General features: G+C 44.8%; 1 protein-coding gene and 1 long non-coding RNA gene across 4 annotated transcripts in view; one reads left to right on the top strand and one right to left on the bottom strand.

Moving 5' to 3' along the window:
- The window catches only part of LOC139586693 (uncharacterized), a 35,321-nt gene extending 26,494 nt beyond the window's left edge, over positions 1-8,827 (top strand). Inside the window, exons 2-3 of the long non-coding RNA XR_011677914.1 lie at positions 8,244-8,309; positions 8,582-8,827. This is a non-coding gene — a long non-coding RNA (uncharacterized lncRNA). The remainder of the gene's footprint in view (positions 1-8,243; positions 8,310-8,581) is intronic.
- The window catches only part of PFAS (phosphoribosylformylglycinamidine synthase), a 96,144-nt gene that overhangs the window by 57,521 nt on the left and 10,929 nt on the right, over positions 1-27,694 (bottom strand). For all 3 annotated transcript variants that reach the window (XM_071420270.1, XM_071420271.1, XM_071420272.1), the window contains exons 3-9: positions 19,361-19,499; positions 17,702-17,807; positions 14,390-14,576; positions 11,620-11,725; positions 8,981-9,121; positions 8,070-8,194; positions 4,473-4,601 (exon numbers count right to left, since the gene is read on the bottom strand). In XM_071420270.1, the coding sequence (XP_071276371.1) occupies positions 4,473-4,601; positions 8,070-8,194; positions 8,981-9,121; positions 11,620-11,725; positions 14,390-14,576; positions 17,702-17,807; positions 19,361-19,499 (933 nt within the window). The remainder of the gene's footprint in view (positions 1-4,472; positions 4,602-8,069; positions 8,195-8,980; positions 9,122-11,619; positions 11,726-14,389; positions 14,577-17,701; positions 17,808-19,360; positions 19,500-27,694) is intronic.

Raw genomic sequence — 27,694 nt, 5'->3', positions numbered from 1 at the left:
GGATTTTTTCACAATTTTTTGGGAATTTTTCCACAAATTTTGGAGGATTTTAAGGGAATTTTTGGGGATTTTTCACAAATGTTTGAAGGATTTTGGGGGGTTTTTGGGGGGTACGGGGCCAGGGGATCCTCCCAGGGCTGCTCGTAGCCTGAATTGGGCCAAAAAACCAAAATTTGGGAAAATATAAAAAATTGGGGGAAAAAACCCAAAAAAATGGGAAAAAAACAAAAAAAAAACGGGGAAAAAAACCCCAAAAAATGGGCAAGAAAAGCCCAAAAAATGAGCGAGAAAAGCCCAAATTTAGGAGGAATTTACACAAATTTTTGGGGATTTTTCACAAATTTTTTGGGGATTTTTGGGGAATTTTTGATAAATTTTGGGGTGATTTTTTTGGGATTTTTTTCACAAATTTTTGGGGATTTTTTGGGGTGATTTTTGAGGGTTTTGGGGGATTTTTTAGGGATTTTTCGGGAATTTTTGGGGAATTTTGGGGGATTTTTTCACAAATTTTTAAAGGATTTTTGGGGGATTTTTTCACAATTTTTTGGGAATTTTTCCACAAATTTTGGAGGATTTTAAGGGAATTTTTGGGGATTTTTCACAAATTTTGGGGGATTTTTCGGGGTGATTTTTGAGGGTTTTGGGGGAATTTTGGTGGATTTTTCACAAACTTTTGAAGGATTTTTGGGGAATTTTCAATGGATGTTGGGGGAATTTTGGGGGGATTTTTCACCAATTTTTGAGGAAATTTTTGGGGATTTTTCACAAATTTTGGGGATTTTTTGGGGTGATTTTTGAGGGTTTTGGGAGGAAATTTTGAGCATTTTTGGGGGATTTTTCACAAATTATTTGGGGAATTTTCGATAAATTTTGGGAGGATTTTTTCACAAATGTTTGGGGAATTTTTGGGGAATTTTTCACCAATTTTTGAGGGGATTTTTGGGGATTTTTCACAAATTTTGGGGGATTTTTTTGGGATTTTTGCACAAATTTTTGGGGGATTTTTGGTGCATTTTCGATGGATTTTGGGGGAATTTTGGGAATTTAAGGAAATTTTTTGGAATTCTCACCAGGTATGAGCAGGTTCCTAAAGCAGCACCGGGAATTTTGGGGTGGATTTGGGGTTTTGAAGCATTTCTGGGTGGATTTTGGGGTTTTTTGGGGGTTTCTGGGTGAGTTTTTGGGGTTTTTGGGGACATTTTTGGGGTTTTAAGGGGTTTTGGGGTCGGATTTTGGTGGTTTTGGGGTTTTTTGGGGTGGTTTTTGGGGGGATTTTTGGGTTTTTTGGGGTTTTCCAGGTGGTTTTTGGGGTGGTTTTTGGGGGGTTTTGGGGTTTTCAGGATGGGTTTTTGGGGTGGTTTTGGGGCTTTTTGGGGTGGTTTTGGGGTTTTTTGGGGTTTCTGGGTGGGGTTTTGGGGATTTTGGGGTTTTAGGGGTTTTGGGGAAGGATTTTGTTGGTTTTGGGGTTTTTTGGGGTGGTTTTTGGGGGCAGTTTTTGGGGTTTTTGGGGTTTTCCGGGTGGGTTTTTGGGGTTTTCAGGATGGGGTTTTTGGGGTTATTGGGGTGGTTTTTGGGGTTTTTTGGGGTGGTTTTTGGGGTTTTCAGGGTGGGTTTTTGGTGGTTTTTGGGGTTTCTGGGGTGGGTTTTCGGGTTTTCAGGATGGGGGTTTTGGGGTTTTTGGGGTGGTTTTTAGGGTTTCTGGGTGGGTTTTTGGTGGTTTTAGGGGGTTTTGGGGCAGTTTTTGGGGTTTTCAGGATGGGTTTTTGGGTTTTTTAGGGTGGTTTTGGTGGTTTCTGGGGTGGGTTTTGGGGGGGTTTTAGGGGTTTTTGGGGTTTTCCGGGTGGGTTTTTGGGGTTTTCAGGATGGGGTTTTTGGGGTTATTGGGGTGGTTTTTGGGGGTGAGTTTTTGGGGTTTTCTGGGGTGGTTTTTGGGGTGGTTTTGGGGTTTTCAGGATGGGTTTTTGGGGTTTTTAGGGTGGTTTTGGTGGTTTCTGGGATGGGGTTTTTGGGGTGGTTTTTGAGGTTTTTGGGGGCAGTTTTTGGGGTTTTTAGGGGTTTTGGGGTAGATTTTGGTGGCTTCGGGGGTTTTTGGGGTGGTTTTTGGGGTTTTTGGGGTGTTTTTCGGGGTTTTCTGGGTGGGATTTTGGGGGTTTTTAGGACTTTCTGGGGTGGTTTTGGGGGCTTTTGGGGCAGTTTTTGGGGTGGTTTTGGGGGTGGTTTTTGGGGTGGTTTTGGGAGTTTCCGGGTGGGTTTTTGGGGTGGTTTCTGGGGCAGTTTTTTGGGGTTTTTGGGGTTTTCTGGGGTGGTTTTTGGGGTTTTCTGGGGCAGTTTTTGGGGTTTTTGGGGTTTTCTGGGTGGTTTTAGAGGTTTCTGGGGTGGTTTTTGGGGTTTTTGGGGGTGCTGAACCCGAATTTTGGGTGGTTTTTGGGCTATTTTGTGTCTCTCACCGGGTATGAGCAGGTTCCCAAAGCAGCACCGGGGTTTTCAGGATGGGATTTTGGGGTTTCTGGGTGGGGTTTTGGTGATTTTGGGGATTTTGGGGACATTTTTGGGGTTTTAGGGGTTTTGGGGTAGGATTTTGGTGTTTTGGGGTGGTTTTTGGGGTGGTTTTTGGGGTGGTTTTTGGGATTTTTCCGGGGGGTTTTGGGGGGTTTTGGGATGGTTTTTGGGGGTTTTGGGGGCAGTTTTTGGGGTTTTTAGGGGTTTTGGGGTAGGATTTTGGTGATTTTGGGGGTTTTTGGGGTGGTTTTTGGGGTGGTTTTTGGGGTGGTTTTGGGGGGCAGTTTTTGGGGTTTTTAGGGGTTTTGGGGTAGGATTTTGGTGGTTTTGGGGGTTTTTGGGGTGGTTTTTGGGGTTTTTGGGATGGATTGTTTGGGGTTTTTGGGGTTTTCAGGATGGATTTTTGGGGTGGTTTTAGGGGTTTCCGGGGTGGTTTTTGGGGCAGTTTTTGGGGTGTTTTTTTGGGGTTTTCTGGGTGGTTTTAGAGGTTTCTGGGGTGGTTTTTGGGGTTCCTGGGGTGGTTTTTGGGGTTTTTGGGGGTGCTGAACCCGAATTTTGGGTCATTTTTGGGTTTTTCAGTGTCTCTCACCCGGTATGAGCAGGTTCCTGAAGCAGCACCGGGGTTTTTGGGATGGTTTCTGGGGCAGTTTTTTGGGGGTTTTGGGGTTTTCCGGGTGGGTTTTTGGGGTTTTTGGGGGTGCTGAACCCGAATTTTGGGTGGTTTTTGGGCTATTTCCAGTCTCTCACCCGGTATGAGCAGGTTCCCGAAGCAGCACCGGGGTTTCTGGGTGGTTTTTGGGGCAGTTTTTGGGGTTTCTGGGGTGGTTTTGGGGTTTTTAGGGGTTTTGGGGCAGGATTTTGGTGGTTTTGGGGCAGGTTTTGGGGTGGTTTTGGGGTTTTTGGGGTAGTTTTTGGCTTGGTTTTGGGGTTTTCAGGATGGGATTTTGGGGTTTTCTGGGGTGGTTTTTGGGGTTTTTGGGGGTGCTGAACCCGAATTTTGGGTCGTTTTTGGGTTTTTCGGTGTCTCTCACCCGGTATGAGCAGGTTCCCAAAGCAGCACCGGGGTTTTCAGGATGGGATTTTGGGGTTTCTGGGTGGGGTTTTGGTGATTTTGGGGATTTTGGGGACATTTTTGGGGTTTTAGGGGTTTTGGGGTAGGATTTTGGTGTTTTGGGGTGGTTTTTGGGGTGGTTTTTGGGATTTTTCCGGGGGGTTTTGGGGGGTTTTGGGATGGTTTTTGGGGGTTTTGGGGGCAGTTTTTGGGGTTTTTAGGGGTTTTGGGGTAGGATTTTGGTGATTTTGGGGGTGTTTGGGGTGGTTTTTGGGGTGGTTTTGGGGGGCAGTTTTTGGGGTTTTTAGGGGTTTTGGGGTAGGATTTTGGTGGTTTTGGGGGTTTTTGGGGTGGTTTTTGGGGTTTTTGGGATGGATTGTTTGGGGTTTTTGGGGTTTTCAGGATGGATTTTTGGGGTGGTTTTAGGGGTTTTTGGGGTGTTTTTTGGGGCAGTTTTTGGGGTGTTTTTTTGGGGTTTTCTGGGTGGTTTTAGAGGTTTCTGGGGTGGTTTTTGGGGTTTCTGGAGGTGCTGAACCCGAATTTTGGGTCATTTTTGGGCTATTTTGTGTCTCTCACCCGGTATGAGCAGGTTCCCGAAGCAGCACCGGGGTTTTCAGGGGTTTCATTTTGATGGTTTTGGGGCAGTTTTTTGGGGTTTTTGGGGTTTTCCGGGTGGGTTTTTGGGGTTTTTGGGGGTGCTGAACCCGAATTTTGGGTCATTTTTGGGCTATTTCCAGTCTCTCACCGGGTATGAGCAGGTTCCCGAAGCAGCACCGGGGTTTTTGGGGTTTCTGGGTGTGATTTTGATGGTTTTGGGGGCAGTTTTTTGGGGTTTTTAGGTTTTTCTGGGGTGGTTTTTGGGGTTTTTGGGGGTGCTGAACCCGAATTTTGGGTCATTTTTGTGCTATTTTCAGTCTCTCACCGGGTATGAGCAGGTTCCCGAAGCAGTAGCCGGCCGTGCCCGCGATGACGTGCGCCCCCCTCCCCGTGCACTGCACGTCCCGGATGCGGCCCCCGGTGCCGGTGGTGGCGCCGCTGAACGGGGCCACGGCTGCCAAAAATATACAGGAAAATACAGGGAAATACTGGAAAAATGGTGAAATACAGGAAAATACAGGGAAATACAGGGAAATACAGAGAAATACTGAAAAAAAATGGTGAAATACAGGAAAATACAGGGAAATAGTGAAAAAATGGTGAAATACAGGAAAATACAGAAAAATACAGGGAAATACAGAGAAATACTGAAAAAAATGGTGAAATACAGGAAAATACAGGGAAATACAGGGAAATACAGGGAAATACAGGGAAATACAGGGAAATACAGGGAAATAGTGAAAAAATGGTGAAATACAGGGAAATACAGGGAAATACAGGGAAATACAGGAAAATACAGGAAAATACAGGAAAATACAGGAAAAATGGTGAAATACAGGGAAATACAGGGAAATACAGGGAAATACAGGAAAATACAGGGAAATACAGGGAAATACAGGGAAATACAGGGAAATACAGGAAAATACAGGGAAATAGTGAGAAAATGGTGAAATACAGGAAAATACAGAAAAATACAGCAAAAAAACAGGAAAATAGAGGAAAAAAACCCAGAAAAATAGAGCAAAATAGAGCAAAATAGAGCAAAATAGAGCAAAATACAGGAAAATACAGGAAAATACAGAAAGATACAGGGAAATACAGGAAAATACAGGAAAATACAGGGAAATACAGGGAAATACAGGGAAATACAGGAAAAATGGTAAAAAACCAGCAAAAAACAGCAAAAATACAGGAAAATACAGGGAAATACTGAAAAAAAATGGTGAAATACAGAAAAATACAGGGAAATACAGGGAAATACAGGGAAATACGGAGAAAATGGTGAAATACAGGGAAATACAGGGAAATACAGGGAAATAGTGAGAAAATGGTGAAATACAGGGAAATACAGGGAAATACAGGAAAATACAGGGAAATACTGAAAAAAATGGTGAAATACAGGAAAATACAGGGAAATACAGGAAAATACAGGGAAATACAGGAAAAATGGTGAAATACAGGGAAATACAGGGAAATACAGGGAAATACAGGAAAATACAGGGAAATACAGGGAAATACAGGGAAATACAGGGAAATACAGGGAAATAGTGAGAAAATGGTGAAATACAGGAAAATACAGAAAAATACAGCAAAAAAACAGGAAAATAGAGGAAAAAAACCCAGAAAAATAGAGCAAAATAGAGCAAAATAGAGCAAAATAGAGCAAAATACAGGAAAATACAGAAAAAACAGAAAGATACAGGGAAATACAGGAAAAATGGTAAAAAAACAGCAAAAAACAGCAAAAATACAGGAAAATACAGGGAAATAGTGAGAAAATGGTGAAATACAGGAAAATACAGAGAAATAGTGAAAAAATGGCAAAAAACCAGAAAAATACAGGAAAATACAGGAAAATACAGGGAAATACAGGGAAATACAGGGAAATACAGGGAAATACAGGGAAATAGAGAAAAATGGCAAAAACCCAAAAAAATACAGGGAAATACAGGAAAATACAGGGAAATACTGAAAAATGGTAAAAAACCAGAAAAATACAGAAAAATAGAGCAAAATAGAGCAAAATACACCAAAATACACCAAAAATACAGCAAAATACACCATAAAAAACACAGAAATACACCAAAAATACACCAAAAACCACAGGTGAGACACCCAGGCCACGCCCACTCGGCTTGACCCCTGACCCCTGAGTGACCCCGGAGTGACCCCGGAGTGACCCTGAAGTGACCCCTGAGTGACCCTGAAGTGACCCCTGAGTGACCCCTGAGTGACCCCTGAGTGACCCTGAAGTGACCCCGAAGTGACCCCTGAGTGACCCCTGAGTGACCCAATGACCATTGACCACTGACCACTGACCATTGACCACTGACCATTGACCACTGACCACTGACCACTGACCATTGACCATTGACCATTGACCATTGACCATTGACCACTGACCATTGACCATTGACCACTGACCATTGACCACTGACCACTGACCACTGACCATTGACCATTGACCATTGACCATTGACCACTGACCATTGACCATTGACCATTGACCATTGACCATTGACCACTGACCACTGACCACTGACCATTGACCATTGACCATTGACCATTGACCATTGACCACTGACCATTGACCATTGACCATTGACCACTGACCATTGACCACTGACCACTGACCACTGACCATTGACCACTGACCATTGACCACTGACCATTGACCACTGACCATTGACCACTGACCATTGACCATTGACCACTGACCACTGACCACTGACCACTGACCATTGACCATTGACCATTGACCACTGACCACTGACCATTGACCATTGACCACTGACCACTGACCATTGACCACTGACCATTGACCATTGACCACTGACCACTGACCACTGACCATTGACCATTGACCATTGACCACTGACCACTGACCATTGACCATTGACCATTGACCATTGACCACTGACCATTGACCATTGACCATTGACCATTGACCATTGACCACTGACCATTGACCACTGACCACTGACCACTGACCACTGACCATTGACCATTGACCATTGACCATTGACCACTGACCATTGACCACTGACCACTGACCACTGACCACTGACCACTGACCATTGACCATTGACCATTGACCACTGACCACTGACCACTGACCATTAACCATTGACCATTGACCACTGACCAGAGTGACCATTGACCATTGACCATTGACCACTGACCACTGACCATTGACCATTGACCATTGACCATTGACCACTGACCATTGACCATTGACCATTGACCATTGACCACTGACCATTGACCATTCCCATTGACCACTGACCATTGACCATTGACCACTGACCACTGACCACTGACCATTGACCATTGACCACTGACCACTGACCATTGACCATTGACCATTGACCACTGACCATTGACCATTGACCATTGACCACTGACCACTGACCACTGACCACTGACCATTGACCACTGACCATTGACCACTGACCACTGACCACTGACCATTGACCATTGACCATTGACCATTGACCACTGACCACTGACCACTGACCATTGACCATTGACCACTGACCATTGACCATTGACCATTGACCATTGACCACTGACCACTGACCACTGACCATTGACCACTGACCATTGACCACTGACCACTGACCACTGACCATTGACCACTGACCATTGACCATTGACCACTGACCATTGACCACTGACCATTGACCACTGACCACTGACCATTGACCATTGACCACTGACCACTGACCACTGACCACTGACCACTGACCACTGACCATTGACCATTGACCACTGACAACTGACCATTGACCATTGACCATTGACCATTGACCATTCCCATTGACCATTCCCATTGGCCACTGACCATTGACCACTCCCACTGACCACTGACCACTCCCCCTGACCCCTGACCCCTGACCCCTGACCCCTGACCCCGGCTGACCCGTGGGGAAGTTGTGTGTCTCCGCCGTGAAGGTCACGTGACGCACGCTCGTCCTCCTCTCGTAGGGGCCGGGCCCGGCCGGGTCCTGCGGCCACAGCGCGGCCACGGGGACGCCGCGGATGGCGCTGGGGGCAAAGGTCACGCTGGGCGGCCCCGCCCCCGACACCTCCCCAGGTGTCCCCAGGTGTGTCCCAGGTGTGTCCCAGGTGTGTCCCAGGTGTGTCCCAGGTGTGTCCCGAGGTGTGTCCCCAGGTGTCCCCAGGTGTGTCCCCAGGTGTGTCCCCAGGTGTCCCCAGGTGTCCCCAGGTGTGTCCCAGCTGTCCCCAGGTGTCCCCAGTGTGTCCCAGGTGTGTCCCAGGTGTCCCCCAGGTGTCCCCCCAGGTGTCCCCTCAGGTGTGTCCCAGCTGTCCCCAGGTGTCCCCAGGTGTGTCCCCAATGTCCCCAGGTGTGTCTCAGGTGTCCCCCCAGGTGTCCCCCCAGGTGTGTCCCCAATGTCCCCAGGTGTGTCCCAGGTGTGTCCCAGGTGTCCCCAGGTGTGTCCCAGGTGTGTCCCAGGTGTGTCCCAGGTGTGTCCCCAGGTGTGTCCCAGGTGTGTCCCAGGTGTGTCCCCAGGTGTCCCCAGGTGTGTCCCAGGTGTCCCCAGGTGTATCCCAGGTGTCCCCCCAGGTGTGTCCCAGGTGTGTCCCAGGTGTGTCCCCAGGTGTGTCCCAGGTGTGTCCCAGCTGTCCCCAGGTGTGTCCCAGGTGTGTCCCCAAGTGTCCCCAATTATCCCAGGTGTCCCCAGGTGTCCCCAGGTATATCCCAGGTGTGTCCCCATGTCCCCAGGTGTCCCCCCACGTGTGTCCCCATGTCCCCCCAGCTGTCCCAGGTGTGTCCCCCCATGTCCCCCCATGTCCCCCCTGTCCCCCCACCTGCTGTTGTCACAGAATTTGATGACGTTGTTGGGGTGGGAGGAGCTCTGGGTGTCCATGAGGGAGCGGAACAGGGTCTGGGCCACGGGGGAGCCGTCCAGGGTCACGTGACCGCGGAAGAACCAATGGCGGCTGTGCTCGCTATGGGGAGACAGGGATGACGTCATCATCAGTGTGACGTCATCTGTGTGACATCATCACAGAGACCGGGCCACAGGGGAGCCAGCCAGGGTCACGTGACCACGGAAGAACCAATGGCGGCTGTGCTCGCTATGGGGAGAGAGCCATGATGTCATCATCAGTGTGACGTCATCAGTGTGACGTCATCAGTGTGACGTCATCACAGAGATTGGGCCATAGGGGAGCCAGCCAGGGTCACGTGACCGCGGAAGAACCAATGGCGGCTGTGCTTGCTATGGGGACAGGGATGACGTCATCTGTGTGACATCATCATTGTGACGTCATCACAGAGACCCGGCCACGGGGGAGCCGTCCAGGGTCACGTGACCACGGAAGAACCAATGGCGGCTGTGCTCGCTATGGGGAGAGAGAGCAATGACGTCATCATCAGTGTGACGTCATCACAGAGACCTGGACACATGGGAGCCAGCCAGGGTCATGTGACCACAGAAGAACGAATGGAGGCTGTGATTGCTATGGGGAGAGAGGGATGACGTCATCATCAGTGTGACATCATCAGTGTGACGTCATCACAGAGACCCGGCCACGGGGGAGCCAGCCAGGGTCACGTGACCGCGGAAGAACCAATGGCAGCTGTGCTCGCTATGGGGAGAGAGCCATGACGTCATCATCAGTGTGACGTCATCACTGTGACGTCATCACAGAGACCCAGGCACAGGGGAGCCATCCAGGGTCACGTGACCGCGGAAGAACCAATGGCGGCTGTGCTCGCTGGGGGGAGACAGGGATGATGTCATTGATGTGACATCATCACGGTTGTGACGTCATTAATGTGACGTCATCTGTGTGACATCATCACAGAGACCCGGGCCCAGGGGAGCCGTCCAGGGTCACGTGACCATGGAAGAACCAATGGCGGCTGTGCTCGCTGTGGGGAGAGAGGGATGATGTCATAATCAGTGTGACATCATCAGTGTGACATCATCAGTGTGACATCATCAGTGTGACGTCATCACAGAGACCCGGGCACAGCGGAGCCCTCCAGGGTCATGTGACCACAGAAGAACCAATGGCGGCTGTGCTCGCTATGGGGAGAGAGCCATGACGTCATCATCAGTGTGACGTCATCAGTGTGACATCATCACAGAGATTGGGCCACAGGGGAACCACCCAGGGTCACGTGACTGCTGAAGAACCAATGGCAGCTGTGCTTGCTATGGGGACAGGGATGACGTCATCTGTGTGACATCATCAGTGTGACGTCATCACAGAGACCCGGCCACGGGGGAGCCGTCCAGGGTCACGTGACCGCGGAAGAACCAATGGCGGCTGTGCTCGCTATGGGGAGAGAGCTATGACGTCATCATCTATATGACATCATCATGGGTATGACGTCATCACAGGTACGACAAGTTTGGGAATTTTGGGGGGTTTTTTTTCTTTCTTTTTTTAATTTTTTGGGATTTTTTGGGGGGAGGAATTTTTGGAGAATTTTTCTGAATTATTTCAGGAATTTTTGGGGGATTTTGTAGGGATTTTGGGGTTTTGTGAGATTTTTATGGGATTTCTGTAGGTTTTCAGTGGAATTTTGGAGAATTTTAAGGAATTTTTTGAGATGTCAGTGGGATTTTTGTGGGATTTCCCTGGAATTTTTCCAGAATTATGTAGGATTTTGTAGGATTTGGGGATTTTGGTGTTTTTCTGGGGGTTTTGGGTGTTTTTCTGTGATTTTTGGGGATTTTTGGCCTCACCTGTTGCTCTGGGCAGCTCAAAGAGCTCCAATGAGGTCGGGAATTTCTGGGATTTTCTCGGATTTTTATGGGATTTTTGTGGGATTTTTGTGGGATTTTTGCAGGAATTCCCTGGGATTTGGGGGGATTTTGGTGTTTTTCCAGGATTTTGGTGTTTTTCTGTGGTTTTTTGGTGTTTTTCTGTGGTTTTTGGGCGTTTTTGGCCTCACCTGTTGCTCTGGGCCAGCTCAAAGAGCTCCACAGAGGTCGGGAATTTCTGGAATTTTCTCAGATTTTTATGGGATTTTTGTGGAATTTTTGTGGGATTTTTGTGGGATTTTTGCAAAATTTCACTGGGATTTTGTAGGATTTTGGTGTTTTTCTGTGGTTTTTGGGGATTTTTGCCCTCACCTCTTGCTCTGGGCCAGCTCCAAGAGCTCCACAGAAGTCGGGAATTTCCGGGATTTTTATGGGATTTTTGTGGGATTTTCATGGGATTTTTGCAGGAATTCCCTGGGATTTTGTAGGATTTTGGTGTTTTTCTGGGATTTTGGTGTTTTTCTGTGGTTTTTGGGTATTTTTCTGTGGTTTTTGGGTATTTTTGGCCTCACCTGTTGCTCTGGGCCAGGTCCAAGAGCTCCAATGAGGTCGGGAATTTCTGGAATTTCTCAGATTTTTATGGGATTTTTGTGGGATTTTTGCAGAATTTCACTGGGATTTTGTAGGATTTTGGTGTTTTTCTGTGGTTTTGGGGGTTTTTGGCCTCACCTGTTGCTCTGGGCCAGGTCAAAGAGCTCCACGGAGGTCGGGTTCCTCCCGGCCTTCTGGAAGAGCTGAGTGTAAAACTCCAGGTCCCACGAGTCAAAGGCCAGGCCTGGACAGGGAAAAAATATTCACAAAAAGTTCCCAAAAGTTCCCAAAAATTCCCCCAAAAATTGCCCAAAAATTCCCAAAAAATCGCCCCCTTAAATACTTAAAAATTCCCAAAAATTATAAAAAGATTGCCCCAAAAAATTACCAGAAATTCCCAAAAAATAATTCTCAAAAAAATTCACCCAAAAATTTCCAAAAAATTACCAAAAAAATTCTACAAAAATTTCCCAAAGAATTTCACCAAAAAATCCCCAAAAAATTACCAAAAAAATTCCACAAAAAAATCCAAAATAAATTCACCAAAAAATTCCTGAAAATTTACAAAAAATTCTCTAAAAATTCCCAAAGAAATTCACAAAAAAAATCCCCAAAAATTACAAAAATATTCCACAAAAAATTCCCAAAGAAATTCCAAAAAAAATCCCAAAAAATTACAAAAAAATTCCACAAAAAATTCCCAAAGAAATTCACCGAAAAATTAAAAAAAAATACAAAAAAATTCCACAAAAATTCCCAAAGAAATTCCACAAAAAATTCCCAAAAAATTACAAAAAAAATTCCACAAAAATTCCCAAAGTAATTCACCGAAAAATTCCAAAAAAAATACAAAAAAATTCCACAAAAAATTCCCAAAGAAATTCACCGAAAAATTAAAAAAAAAAATACAAAAAAATTCCACAAAAATTCCCAAAGAAATTCCACAAAAATTCCCAAAAAATTACAAAAAAAATTCCACAAAAATTCCCAAAGAAATTCACCGAAAAATTAAAAAAAAAAATACAAAAAAATTCCACAAAAAATTCCCAAAGAAATTCACCAAAAAATTCCTAAAAAATAAAAAAAAAATCCCCAAAACTTCATTAAAATTTCCCCTAAAATTCCCAACACTTAAAAAAAAATCCTCAAACTATTCCCCAAAAAATTCCCCAAAAATTCTCTAAAAATTCCCCCCAAAAATCCCCAAAAATTTTTTTAAAATCCCACAAAAATTCCCCCGAAAATTTTTAAAAAATTCCCAAACAATCCCAAAGAAATTCACAAAAAATCCCTCAAGAATTTTTTAAAAATTCAAAAAAATTGCCCAAAAAAAAATTCCCCCCCAAAATTCCCAAAATGAATTGCCAAAAAAATCCCAAAAAATTCCTCCAAAATCCCCAAAAAATGCAAAAAAAAAAAAATCCCCCAAAAATTCCCAATGTCCCCAATGTCCCCACAAGGTCCTCAGTGTCCCCAATGTCCCCAATGTCCCCACAAGGTCCTCAGTGTCCCCAGTGTCCCCACAAGGTCCTCAGTGTCCTCAGTGTCCCCAATGTCCCCACAAGGTCCTCAGTGTCCCCAATCCCTCTGGTGTCCCCAACCCCGCGATCCCTGCAATGTCCTCAAAGTGTCCCCAATGCCCTCAAAGTGTCCCCAATGTCCTCAAAGTGTCCCCAATGTCCCCCAATGTCCCCAACGCCCAGACTGTCCCCATTAATGTCCCCAAGGTGTCCCCAAGGTGTCCCCAATGTCCCCAATAATGTCCCCAGTGTCCCCATTGTCCTCAACCCCGCCAATGCCCCCACATTGCTGTCTCCATTAATGTCCCCAATGTGTCCCCAGTGTCCCCCCAATCCCCCACTGTCCCCATTAATGTCCCCATTAATGTCCCCATTAATGTCCCCAATGTCCCCCAATGTCCTTCAGGGCTCTCTGTCCCCAAATGTCCCCAGTGTCCCCAACCCCGCCAATGCCTCCCCATTGCTGTCTCCATTAATGTCCCCAATGTCCCCAATCCCCTCAATGTCCCCATTAATGTCCCCAATGTCCCCACTGTCCCCAACGTCCCCACCCAGCTCGGCGTCCACCTCCCTCAGGGCTCTCTGTCCCCTTTAATGTCCCCAATGTCCCCAGTGTCCCCAGTGTCCTCAACCCCGCCAATGCCCCCCCATTGCTGTCTCCATTAATGTCCCCAGTGTCCCCAATGTGTCCCCATTGTCCCCATTAATGTCCCCATTGTCCCCACCCAGCTCGGCGTCCGCCTCCCTCAGGGCTCTCTGTCCCCTGTGATGTCCCCAATGTCCCCAATCCCCTCAATGTCCCCATTAATGTCCCCACTGTCCCCATTAATGTCCCCAGTGTCCCCACCCAGCTCAGCGTCCGCCTCCCTCAGGGCTCTCTGTCCCCTGTGATGTCCCCAGTGTCCCCAAATCCCCCTGATGTCCCCAATGTCCCCCATTGTCCCCATTAATGTCCCCAATGTCCCCACCCAGCTCAGTGTCCGCCTCCCTCAAGGCTCTCTGTCCCCATTAATGTCCCCAATGTCCCCATTAATGTCCCCAATGTCCCTCACCCAGCTCAGTGTCCGCCTCCCTCAGGGCTCTCTGTCCCCAATCCCCCAATGTCCCCAGTGTCCCCAGTGTCCCCAATGTCCCCATTAATGTCCCCAATGTCCCCACCCAGCTCGGTGTCCGCCTCCCTCAGGGCTCTCTGTCCCCTGTGATGTCCCCAGTGTCCCCAAATCCCCCTGATGTCCCCAATGTCCCCCATTGTCCCCATTAATGTCCCCAATGTCCCCACCCAGCTCAGCGTCCGCCTCCCTCAGGGCTCTCTGTCCCCATTAATGTCCCCAATCCCCCAATGTCCCCAATGTCCCCAATGTCCCCATTAATGTCCCCAATGTCCCCACCCAGCTCGGTGTCCGCCTCCCTCAGGGCTCTCTGTCCCCGGCCCAGGACGTCGATGGTGGTGACAGGGACGGGCGCCGCGGGGACATCGAAGGTGCCCAGGGGCTCTGGGTACAGCTGCTCTGTCACCGGGTCCCGCAGAGCGCGGGCCAGGCGGGCACGGACCTCGGGGGACACCGGGGATGGCACCTGGGGACACAGCAGGGACATTGGGGGAGTGGGGACATTTGGGCTGTTGGGGACAATGGGGACATTGGGGACATTGGAGACATTGAGGGGATTGGGGCAATCAGGGGGGGTTGGAGACATTGGGGACATTGAGGGGACTGGGGGAACATTGAGGGGACATTGGGGACATTGAGAGGATTGGGGACATTGGGGACAGTGGGGACATTGAGAGGATTGGGGACATTGGGGGCAGTGGGGGGGACATTGAGGGGACACTGGGGACATTTGGGGACATTGGGGGGAATGGGGACATTGAGGGGGATTGGGGAGACTGGGGGGGTTGGAGACATTGGGGACATTGGGGACACTGGAACATTAATGGGATTGGGGACATTGGGGACAATGGGGACATTGAGGGGACATTGAGGGGACATTGGGGGGATTGGGGACATTGGGGGGACACTGGGGACATTGGGGACATTGAGGGGACATTGCAGACACTGGGGGCATTGAGGACATTGAGGGGACATTGGGGACACTGGGACATTGGGGGCATTGAGGGTGCTGGGACATTAATGGGATTGGGGACATTGGGGCTGTTGGGGACAATGGGGACATTGGGGACATTGGGGGGACATTGAGGGGATAGGGGACATTGGGGACATTGAGGGGACATTGGCGGGACATTGGGGAAATCGGGGGGGATTGGGGAGACTGGGGGGGGATTGCGGAAATTGAGGGGACATTGGGGACACTGGGACGTTAATGGGATTGGGGACATTGGGGACAGTGGAGACATTGGGGGGGGATTGGGGACATTGGGGACACTGGGACATTAATGGGATTGGGGACATTGGGGACATTGGGGACAATGGGGACAATGGGGACATTGAGGGGGCACTGGGGGCATTGGGGACATTGAGGACACCAGGACATTAATGGGATTGGGGACATTGGGGACATTGAGGGGACATTGAGGGGATTGGGGACATTGAGGACAGTGGGACATTAATGGGATTGGGGACATTGAGGGGACATTGGGGGCATTGGGACATTAATGGGATTGGGGACACTGGGGACACTGGGGACATTGGGGACATTGAGGGGACATTGAGTGGATTGGGGACATTGAGGACACTGGGACATTAATGGGATTGGGGACATTGGGGACATTGGGGACATTGGGGACAATGGGGACATTGAGGGGACATTGAGGGGACATTTGAGGATCTTGGGGACATTTGGGAGGACATTGGGGACATTGGGGACACTGGGGACATTGAGAACATTTTGGGGACACTGGGGACATTAGCAGGAGTGGGGACATTGGGGACATTGGGGACACTGGGGACAGCTTTGCAGACACCAGGACAGCGTTGGGGACATTTTGGGGAAATTTTTGGGGAATTTTTGAGGCTTTTTTGGGAATTTTTGGGAATTTTTTGGGGAAATTTGGGGGGAATTATTGGGGAGATTTTTGGGGAATTTTTGGGGAATTTTTTTGGCTTTTTGGGGGAATTTTATTGGGATTTTTTGGGCATTTTTGGGGGAATTTTGAGAGAATTTTGGGGGATATTTTGGGGAATTTTGGGGGGAATTTTTCAGGCACTTTTGGGGCAATTTTGGGGAATTTTTTGGGTATTTTTGGGGAATTTTTTGGAGATTTTTGGGGCAATTTTTGGGGAATTTTGGGGGAATTTTTGGGCGTTTTTTGGGCAATTTGGGGGGAATTTTTGGGCGTTTTTTGGGCAACTTTGTGGCAATTTTTGGGGCATTTTTGGGCATTTTTGGGGCAATTTTGGGGCAATTTTGGGCGAATTTTTGGGGAATTTTTTGGGAAATTTTGGGGGAATTTTTGAGGAAATTTGGAGCCATTTTGCGGAATTTTTGGGGAATTTTTTGGGCATTTTTGGGGCAATTTTTGGGCGATTTTTGGGGGAATTTTTGGGGAATTTTTGAGGCATTTCTGGGCATTTTGGGGGGAATTTTTTGGGGGATTTTTTGGGCAAATTTTGGGCAATTTTTGGGGAATTGTTTACGCATTTCTGGGCCTTTTTTGCGGAATTTTTTGGGGGATTTTTTGGGCAATTCTGGGGTTTTTTGGGGGGCAATTTTGGGGGAATTTTTTGTGAATTTTTGGGCATTTTTGGGGATTTTTTTGAGGATTTTATGGGCAATTTGGGGGGAATTTTTTGGGGATATTTTTGGGGAAATTTTTTGTGAATTTTGGGGAAATTTTTGGGGAATTTTTGGGGCATTTTTGGAGAAATTTTTGGGGACTTTTCTGCATTTTTGGGGAATTTTGGGGAATTTTTGGGGCGTTTTTTTGGGCATTTATTGGGGATTTTTGGGCGGGTTTTTTTGGCAATTTTGGGGCTTTTTTGTGCATTTTTGGGGGAAATTTTGGGGGAATTTTATTGGGCATTTTTGGGGAGTTTTTTGTGAATTTTTGAGGCATTTTGGGCGGGTTTTTTTGGGCAATTTTGGGGGAATTTTGAGAGAATTTTTGGGGTTTTTTTTGGGAATTGTTTGGGAATTTTGGGGCAACTTTTGGGGAATTTTTGGGCGTTTTTTGGGCATTTGGGGGGAAATTTTGGGGGATATTTTGGGCATTTTTGGGGAATTTTTTGTGAATTTTTGAGGCATTTTTGCGGAATTTTTTGGGCGTTTTTTGGGCAACTTTGTGGCAATTTTGTGGCAATTTTGGGGGAATTTTTGGGGCATTTTTGGGGGATTTTTTTTGGCCTTTTTTGCATTTTTGGGGAAATTTGGGGGGAATTTTTTGTGAATTTTTGGGCATTTTTGGAGGATTTTTTTGGGCAATTTTGGGCATTTTTGGGGAATTTTTGAGGCATTTTTGGGGAATTTTTTGGGGATTGTTTTTGCATTTTTGGGGCAATTTTGGGGAGTTTTTTTGGCAATTTTGGGGGAATTTTTTGTGAATTTTCGTGGCAATTTTGGGGAATTTTTTGGGTGTTTTTTGGACAATTTTGGGGGAATTTTTTGGGCAGTTTTGTGGCATTTTTTGGGCACTGTTTGGGCAATTTTTTGGGCAATTTTTGGCCATTTTTTGGCCATTGTTTGGGCAATTTTTTGGCCATTTTTTGGGCATTTTTTGGGCATTTTTTGGGAAGTTTCTGCCCCACCTGCAGCAGGATCCTGCGGGATCTCTCCATGCGCCGCACTTGGCTCAGCCCGGCCGCGTGGCACAGGGACACGGCATTGGTGGACAGGGGTGTGCACACCCCCAGCCTGCCACAATTAACACCAGTAATTAATTAGCACTAATGAGCTGTCCTTAATTAGCCCCAAATTCCCAAAATCGCCAGAAAAATCCCATAAAAAATCCCCTAAAAAACCCCAAAATCCCCCCCAAAAGGTGGCATAAGGACACAGCCCCCAGCCTGCCGTAATTAACACCATTAATTAATTAATTAGCACTAATGAACTGTCCTTCATTAGGCCAAAATGCCCAAAATCGCCAGAAAAATCCCATAAAAAATCCCCTAAAAAAACCCCAAAAATCCCCCCCAAAACCCTCCCCAAAAGGTGGCATAAGGACACAGCCCCCAGCCTGCCGTAATTAACACCAATTAATTAATTAATTAGCACTAATGAGCTGTCCTTCATTAGGCCAAAATGCCCTAAAATTGCCAGAAAATCCCCCCAAATAATCCCCCTAAATTTTCTCAAATCCCAAAAAATCCCCTTAAAATCCCCTCAAATTTGCCCCAAAATTCACCCAAAAATCCCAAATAATCCCTCAAAAAAAAATCCAAAAAATCCAAAAAAATTCCAAACAAATCCCAAAAAATTCCAAAAAAATCCCCCAAAAATCAAAAATAATCCCCCAAAAATCCCAAATAATCCCCCCTAAATTTCCCCAAAAATCGCCCCCCTCAAAAATCCAAAAAATTCCAAAAACAATCCCCAAAAAATCCCAATAAATTTCAAGAAAAAAATCCCAAAAAAATCCCTCCAAATCCCCAAAATTCCCCCCAAAAATCTCCCCTAAATTTCCCCAAAAATCGCCCCAAAATTCCCAAAAAATCCCCAAAAATCCCCCCAAAAATCCCCTTAAAATCCCCTCAAATTGCCCCAAAATCCCCCAAAATTGCCCAAAAAATCCCAAATAATGCCCCCAAAAAATCCCCCAAAAATCCCCTTAAAATCCCCTCAAATTGCCCCAAAATCCCCCAAAATTTCCCAAAAAATCCCAAATAATGCCCCCAAAAAATCCAAAAAATTCCCAAAAAATCCCCAAAAAATATAAAAAAAATTTCCAAAAAAATTCCCCAAAAATCCCAAATAATCCCCCAAAAATCCCCCTAAATTTCCCCAAAAATTCCCCCAAAATTCCCCAAAAATCCCCCAAAAATTGCCCCAAAATTCCCAAAAAATCCCCAAAAATCCCCCTTAAATCTGCCCAAAATCCCCTCAAATTGCCCCAAAATTCCCCAAAAATCCCCCCTCAAATTTCCCCAAAATTCCCCAAAAATCCCCCCTAAATTTCCCCAAAAATCCCCCCTAAATTTCCCCAAAAATCGCCTCAAAATTCCCAAAAAATCCCCAAAAATCCCCCTTAAATTTGCCCAAAATTGCCCAGAATTCCCCCCTAAATTTGCCCAAAATTCCCCAAAAATCCCCCTTAAATTTGCCCAAAAATCCCCCAAAAATTGCCCCAAAATTCCAAAAAAATCCCCAAAAATCCCTGTTAAATCCCCCCAAAATCCCCTCCAATCCCCCCAAAATCCCGGAAATGCCCCAAAATTGCCCAAAATGCCCCAAAATTCCCCATTCCTGACCTGGGCCCGATCTCCAGCAGCACGTGGGGCCCCTGGGGGCTCAGGAAGCTCCTCTGGGCCACGTCCCCGCCCTGCGCCAGGGGGGACCCCAGGATCCAGCGCAGCACCCGCAGCTCCTCCTCGTTTGGGGGGGTCTCACCTGCACCCCAAAAAGGAAAAAAATCCCATTAAAAATCCTTTAAAATTCCATAAAAATCCCATTAAAAAATCCCATAAAGATCCCATTAAAATCCCATTAAAATCCCATTTAAAATGCCATTAAAAATCCCATAGGAATCCCCCAATCCAGCGCAGCACCCGCAGCTCCTCCTCGTTTGGGGGGGTCTCACCTGGACCCCAAAAAGGAAAAAAATCCCATTAAAAATCCTATAAAAATCCTACAAAAAAATCCCATAAAAATCCTAAAAAAAATCCCATTAAAATCCCATTTAAAATGCCATTAAAAATCCCATAGGAATCCCCCAATCCAGCACAGCACCCGCAGCTCCTCCTCGTTTGGGGGGGTCTCACCTGCACCCCAAAAGGAAAAATCCCATTAAAAATCCCATTAAAACTGCAAAAAATCCCAGAAAAATCCTAAAAAAAATCCCATTAAAATCCCATTTAAAATGCCATTAAAAATCCCATAGGAATCCCCCAATCCAGCGCAGCACCCGCAGCTCCTCCTCGTTTGGGGGGGCCTCACCTGCACCCCAAAAGGAAAAATCCCATTAAAAATCCTTTAAAATTCCATAAAAATCCCATTTAAAAAGCCACTAAAATCCCACTAAAAAATCCCGTGAAAATCCCATAAAAATCCCATTAAAAATCCCATTAAAATAAAAAAAAATCCCCTTAAAATCCCATAAAAAATCCCATTAAAAATCCCATAAAAATTCCACTAAAAAATCCCATTAAAATCCCATTCAAAATCCCGTTAAAAATTCCATTAAAAATCCCACAAAAAATCCCATGAAAATCCCATTAAAATCCCATTAAAAATCCCATTCAAAATCCCATAAAAATCCTATAAAATCCCACCAAAAATCCCTTTAAAAATCTCATTAAAATCCTATAAAAATCCCATTAAAAAATCCCATTAAAATTCCCATTAAAAAATCCCATTTAAATCCTATAAAAATCCCATTAAAAATCCCATTAAAATCCCATTCAAATCCCATAAAGATCCCATTAAAATCCTAAAAAAAATCCCATTAAAATCCCATTTAAAATGCCATTAAAAATCCCATAGGAATCCCCCAATCCAGCACAGCACCCGCAGCTCCTCCTCGTTTGGGGGGGTCTCACCTGGAACCCAAAGGGAAAAATCCCATTAAAAATCCTATAAAAATCCTACAAAAAAATCCCATAAAAATCCTAAAAAAAATCCCATAAAAATCCCATTTAAAATGCCATTAAAAATCCCATAGGAATCCCCCAATATCCAGCGCAGCACCCGCAGCTCCTCCTCGTTTGGGGGGGCCTCGCCTGCACCCCAAAAGGGAAAAAATCCCATTAAAATGGCACTAAAATCCCATTAAAATCCCATAAAAGTCCCATTCAAATCCCATAAAAATCCCATTAAAATTGCAAAAATCCCACTAAAATCCTATAAAAATCCCATTAAAATCCCATGAGAAATCCTAGAAAAATCCCCTTAAAATCCCATTAAAAAATCCCATTAAAAAATCCCATTAAGATCCTATGAAAATCCCATAAAAATCCCATTAAAATCCCATTAAAAATCCCATCAAAAATCCCATTAAAATCCCCAAAAAATCCCATTAAAATCCCTTAAAAATTCCATAAAAGTCCCATGAAAATCTCATGAAAATCCCATTAAAATCCAATAAAAATCCCATAAAAATCTCACTAAAAATCTCATTAAAAATTCCATTTAAAAACCCATTAAAAATCCCATGAAAATCCCAGAAAAATCCCATTAAAATCCCATTTAAAATGCCATTAAATCCCATAGGAATCCCCCAATCCAGCGCAGCACCCGCAGCTCCTCCTCGTTTGGGGGGACCTCACCTGGAACCCAAAAAGGAAAAATCCCATTAAAATCCCATTAAAATCCCATAAAAATCCCATTAAAATGGCATTAAAAATGAAAAAAATCCCATTAAAATCCCATGAAAAATCCCATAAAATCCCATAGGAATCCCCCAATCCAGCGCAGCACCCGCAGCTCCTCCTCGTTTGGGGGGGTCTCACCTGGAACCCAGAAAGGGAAAAAAATCCCATTAAAAATCCTATAAAAATTGCAAAAAATCCCAGAAAAATCCTAAAAAAAATCCCATTAAAATCCCATTTAAAATGCCATTAAAAATCCCATAGGAATCCCCCAATATCCAGCGCAGCACCCGCAGCTCCTCCTCGTTTGGGGGGGCCTCACCTGGAACCCAAAGGGAAAAATCCCATTAAAAATCCCATTAAAAATCCCATTAAAAAATCCCATAAAGATCCCATTAAAATCCTAAAAAAAATCCCATTAAAATCCCATTTAAAATGCCATTAAAAACCCCATAGGAATCCCCCAATATCCAGCGCAGCACCCGCAGCTCCTCCTCGTTTGGGGGGGCCTCGCCTGCACCCCAAAAAGGAAAAATCCCATTAAAAATCCCATTAAAACTGCAAAAAATCCCATAAAAATCCTATAAAAATTGCATTAAAACTGCAAAAAATCCCATTGAAATCCCCCGCAAAATCCCATTAAAATCCTATCAAAAAACCAAAGAAAAAATCCCATTAAAATCCTATAAAAATCTCATTTAAATCCCTCCAAAAAGCCCATAAAAATCTCGTTTAAACCCCCCCAAAAATCCTATAAAAATCCCATTGAAAAATCCCAAAAAAATCCCGTTAAAAAATCCCATAAAAATTGAATAAATCCCAAAAAAATCCCATTAAAATCCCGTTAAAAATCCCATTAAAATCCCATCAAAAATCCCTTAAAAATCCCATTAAAAATCCCATTTAAAAATCCCATTAAAATCCCATTAAAAAATCCCATTAAAATCCCATTAAAATCCAAAAAAAATCCCATTAAAAAATCCCATTAAACATCTCATTAAAAAATCCCATAAAAATCCAACCAAAAAATCCCAATAAAATCCCATAAAAATCCCATTAAAAATACATTAAAAATCCTATAAAAATCCTATTCAAAATCCCATTTAAATCCCCATTAAAATCCTATAAAAATTCCATTAAAATCATATAAAATCTCATTAAAAATCCCATTAAAATCCCATCCAAAAATCCCATTAAAAAACCCATTTAAAAATCCCATTAAAATCCCATTAAAAATCCCATAAAAATTCCCTTGAAGTCCCATTAAAAATCCCATTAAAACCCCATAAAAATTCCAAAAAATCCTATAAAAAATCCTATAAAAATCCTATAAAAATGCCATTAAAAATCCCATAAAAACCTCACAAAAATCCCATTAAAATCTCACAAAAATCCCATTAAAAATCCAATTAAATCCCATTAAAATCCCATTAAATCCCATAGGAATCCCCCAATCCAGCGCAGCACCCGCAGCTCCTCCTCGTTTGGGGGGGCCTCACCTGGAACCCAAAACATTGGGAAGAATCAGAAACTTCAAAATATCCCAGAAAAATCCCCCAAATCCAGAAAAAAATCCCATTAAAATTGCATTAAAACTGCAAAAAATCCCATTCAAATCCCATTCAAACCCCATTAAAAATCCACTAAAAATCCCACTAGAATCCCATAAAAATCCTATTAAAAACCCCATTAAAATCCCATTTAAATCCAATAAAAATCTCATTAAAATCCAATTAAAACTGCAAAAAATCCCATTAAAATCCCATAAAAATCCCATAAAAATCCCACTAAAATTCCATTAAAATCCCACCAAAAACCCACCAAAAAATCCCATTAAAATCCCATTAAAAATCCCATTAAAAACCCCATTAAAATCCCATTTAAATCCAATAAAAATCTCATTAAAATCCAATTAAAACTGAAAAAAATCCCATTAAAATCCCATTAAAAATCCCATTAAAAACCCCATTAAAATTCCATTAAAATCCCACCAAAAACCCACCAAAAAATCCCATTAAAATCCCATAAAAATCCTATTAAAAACCCCATTAAAATCCCATTTAAATCCAATAAAAATCTCATTAAAATCCAATTAAAACTGCAAAAAATCCCATTAAAATCCCACTAAAATCCCATTAAAATCCCCAAACCCAGCGCAGCACCCGCAGCTCCTCCTCACCCAAATTTCACCCAAAATTGCCCAAAATCGCCGTTTTTGGCCCCAATTCTCACCTGCCCAGCCCAGGTACCAGCAGAGCTCCCAGGGGACCCCAAAAACCCCAAAAAATCCCAAAAATCCCCAAAATTTGCCAAAAAATGCCAAAAATGGGCCAAAAAAATTTCTAAAAATTGCCCAAAATTGGGGATTTTTGACCCAATTCTCACCTGCCCAGGTGAGCTCGGACCTCCCCAAAAAACCTCAAAAATTCCCTAAAAAACTCCAAAAAACCCCAAAATTTCACCAAAAAACCCCAAAATTTCACCCAAAAAATCCTAAAAAATCCCAAAAATTGCCCAAAATCGCCGTTTTTTGACCCAATTCTCACCTGCTCAGCCCAGGTGAGCCCCAACCTCAGAACCCAAAAAACCCCAAAAATCACTGAAAAAACCCCAAAAATCACCTAAAGAAAACCCCAAAAAATCCCCAAAATTTCACCAAAAAATCCCCAAAAATCACCCAAAAAAATCCAAAAAAACTCAAATTTCACCCAAATTTCACCCAAAATTGCCCAAAATTGGGATTTTTCAGCCCAATTCTCCCCTGCCCAGCCCAGGTGAGCCCCAACCTCAGAACCCACCCAGAAATCCCAAAAAAAGCCCAAAAAATCCCCATAATTTCACTCAAAATTCACCCAAATTTCGCCCAAATTTTGCCCAAATTTCACCCAAAATTGCCCAAAATTGGGGTTTTTCACCCCAAATCTCACCTGCCCAGCCCAGGTACCAGCAGAGCTCCCAGGTGACCCCAAAACCACCCAAAAACCCCCAAAATTTCACCAAAATTCACCCGAAAAAAACCCAAATTTCATCCAAATTTCACCCAAATTTTGCCCAAATTTTGCCCAAAATTGCCCAAAATTTGGGTTTTTCAGCCCAATTCTCACCTGCCCAGCTCAGGTGAGCCCCAACCTCTCAGAGCCCACCCAAAAACCCCAAAAAAAGCCCAAAAAATCCCCAAAACTTCACTGAAAAACCCCAAAATTTCACCAAAATTCACCCAAAAAAAAACGAAATTTCACCCAAATTGCCCAAAATTTGGGTTTTTCAGCCCAATCTCACCTGCCCAGCCCAGGTACCAGCAGAGCTCCCAGGTGACCCCAAAACCACCCAAAAACCCCAAAATTCACCAAAAACCCCCAAAATTTCACCAAAATTCACCCAAATTTTGCCCAAATTTCACCCAAATTTCACCCAAATTGCCTAAAATTGGGGTTTTTCAGCCCAAATCTCACCTGCCCAGCCCAGGTACCAGCAGAGCTCCCAGGTGACCCCAAAACCCCCAAAGAAACCCCAAAAACCACCCAAAAAAATCCAAAATTTCACCAAAAAATCCCCAAAATTTCACCAAAATTTCGCCCGAATTTTGCCCAAATTTCACCCAAAATTGCCCAAAATTTGGGTTTTTTGACCCAATTCTCACCTGCCCAGCCCAGGTACCAGCAGAGCTCCCAGGTGACCCCAAAAAATCCCCAAAATTTCACCCAAAACCCCCAAAATTTCACCAAAATTCACCCAAAAAAAGCCCAAATTTCACCCAAATTTCACCCCAAATTTCACCCAAATTTCACCCAAAATTGCCCAAAATTTGGGTTTTTTTGCCCCAATTCTCACCTGCCCAGCCCAGGTACCAGCAGAGCTCCCAGGTGACCCCAAAACCACCCAAAAACCCCCAAAATTTCACCAAAATTCACCCGAATTTCACCCAAATTTCACCCAAAATTCACCCGAATTTCACCCAAATTTCGCCCAAATTTCACCCAAATTTCACCCAAATTTCACCCCAAATTGCCCAAAATTTGGATTTTTCAGCCCAATTCTCACCTGCCCAGCCCAGGGGAGCCCCAACCTCTCAGAACCCACCCAAAAAACCCCAAAATTTCACCAAAAATCACCCAAAAAACCCCAAAATTTCACCAAAATTCACCCAAAAAAGCCCAAAATTTCACCAAAATTCACCCAAAAAAACCCCAAATTTCACCCAAATTTCACCCCAAATTGCCCAAAATTTGGGTTTTTCAGCCCAATTCTCACCTGCCCAGCCCAGGTACCAGCAGAGCTCCCAGGTGGCCCCAAAACCACCCAAAAACCCCCAAAATTTCACCAAAATTCACCCCAAAAACCCCAAAATTTCACCAAAATTCACCCGAAAAAAGCCCAAATTTCGCCCAAATTTCGCCCAAAATTGCCCAAAATCACCGTTTTTCAGCCCAAATCTCACCTGCCCAGCCCAGGTGAGCTCAGATCTCCCAGGTGACCCCAAAGAATCCCCAAAATTTCACCAAAATTCACCCAAAATTCACCCAAATTTCACCCAAATTTCGCCCAAATTTCACCCAAAATTGCCCAAAATCGCCGTTTTTTGCCCCAAATCTCACCTGCCCAGCCCAGGTACCAGCAGAGCTCCCAGGTGACCCTGGTGATCCCAAACCACCCAAAAACCCCAAAATTTCACCAAAATTCACCCAAATTTCATCCAAATTTCACCCAAATTGCCCAAAATTTGGGTTTTTCAGCCCAAATCTCACCTGCCCAGCCCAGGTGAGCTCAACCTCCCAGGTGACCCCAAAGAATCCCCAAAATTTCACCAAAATTCACCCGAAAAAAACCGAAATTTCACCCAAAATTGCCCGAAATTGCCCAAAATTTGAGGTTTTTGACCCAAATCTCACCTGCCCAGCCCAGGGGAGCTCAGACCTCCCAGGTGACCCCAAAACCCTCAAAACTTCACCAAAATTCACCCGAATTTTGCCCAAATTTCACCCAAATTTCGCCCAAAATTGCCCAAAATCGCCGTTTTTTGCCCCAATTCTCACCTGCCCAGCCCAGGTACCAGCAGAGCTCCCAGGTGACCCCGGTGATCCCAAACCACCCAAAAACCCCAAAATTTCACCAAAATTCACCCAAATTTCACCCAAATTTCACCCAAATTTCACCCAAATTTCACCCAAAATTGCCCAAAATCGCCGTTTTTCAGCCCAATTCTCACCTGCCCAGCTCAGGTGAGTCCCAACCTCTCAGAACCCACCCAAAAAACCCCAAAATTTCACCAAAATTCACCCGAATTTTGCCCAAATTTCACCCAAAATTTGCCCAAATTTCACCCAAAATTGCCCAAAATCGCCGTTTTTTGCCCCAAATCTCACCTGCCCAGCCCAGGTACCAGCAGAGCTCCCAGGTGACCCCAAAACCACCCAAAAACCCCCAAAATTTCACCAAAATTCACCCGAAAAAAGCCCAAATTTCACCCAAAATTGCCCAAAATTGGGGTTTTTCACCCCAATTCTCACCTGCCCAGCCCAGGTAGCTGCAGAGCTCCCAGGTGACCCCAAAACCACACAAAAAACCCCCAGAAAATCCCCATAATTTCACCAAAATTCACCCAAATTTCACCCAAATTTCGCCCAAAATTGCCCAAAATCGCCGTTTTTCAGCCCAATCTCACCTGCCCAGCCCAGGTACCAGCAGAGGCCCCAGGTGACCCCAAAACCACCCAAAACCCCCCAAAATTTCACCAAAATTCACCCGAATTTCACCTAAATTTCACCCAAGTTTCACCCAAAATTTGCCCAAATTTCACCCAAAATTGCCCAAAATCGCCGTTTTTGGCCCCAATTCTCACCTGCCCAGCCCAGGTACCAGCAGAGCTCCCAGGTGACCCCAAAACCACCCAAAAACCCCCAAAATTTCACCAAAATTCACCCGAATTTCACCCAAATTTCACCCAAATTTCACCCAAAATTCACCCGAATTTTGCCCAAATTTCACCCAAATTTCACTCAAATTTCACCCAAATTTCACCCCAAATTGCCCAAAATTTGGGTTTTTCACCCCAATCTCACCTGCCCAGCCCAGGTGAGTCCCAACCTCTCAGAACCCACCCAAAACACCCCAAAAATCACCCAAAAAAACCCCAAAATTTCACCAAAATTCACCCAAATTTCGCCCAAATTTCACCCAAATTTCACCCAAAATTGCCCAAAATCGCCGTTTTTTGCCCCAATTCTCACCTGCCCAGCCCAGGTACCAGCAGAGCTCCCAGGTGACCCCAAAACCACCCAA

This window comes from Agelaius tricolor, unplaced genomic scaffold (assembly GCF_023055355.1).
Source record: "Agelaius tricolor isolate 1412-34295 unplaced genomic scaffold, bAgeTri1.0.p SCAF_132, whole genome shotgun sequence".
Classification (NCBI taxonomy): domain Eukaryota; kingdom Metazoa; phylum Chordata; class Aves; order Passeriformes; family Icteridae; genus Agelaius; species Agelaius tricolor.
The sequence above is the reverse complement of the archived record's forward strand: the minus strand, read 5'-3'. Positions and strand labels throughout refer to the sequence as shown.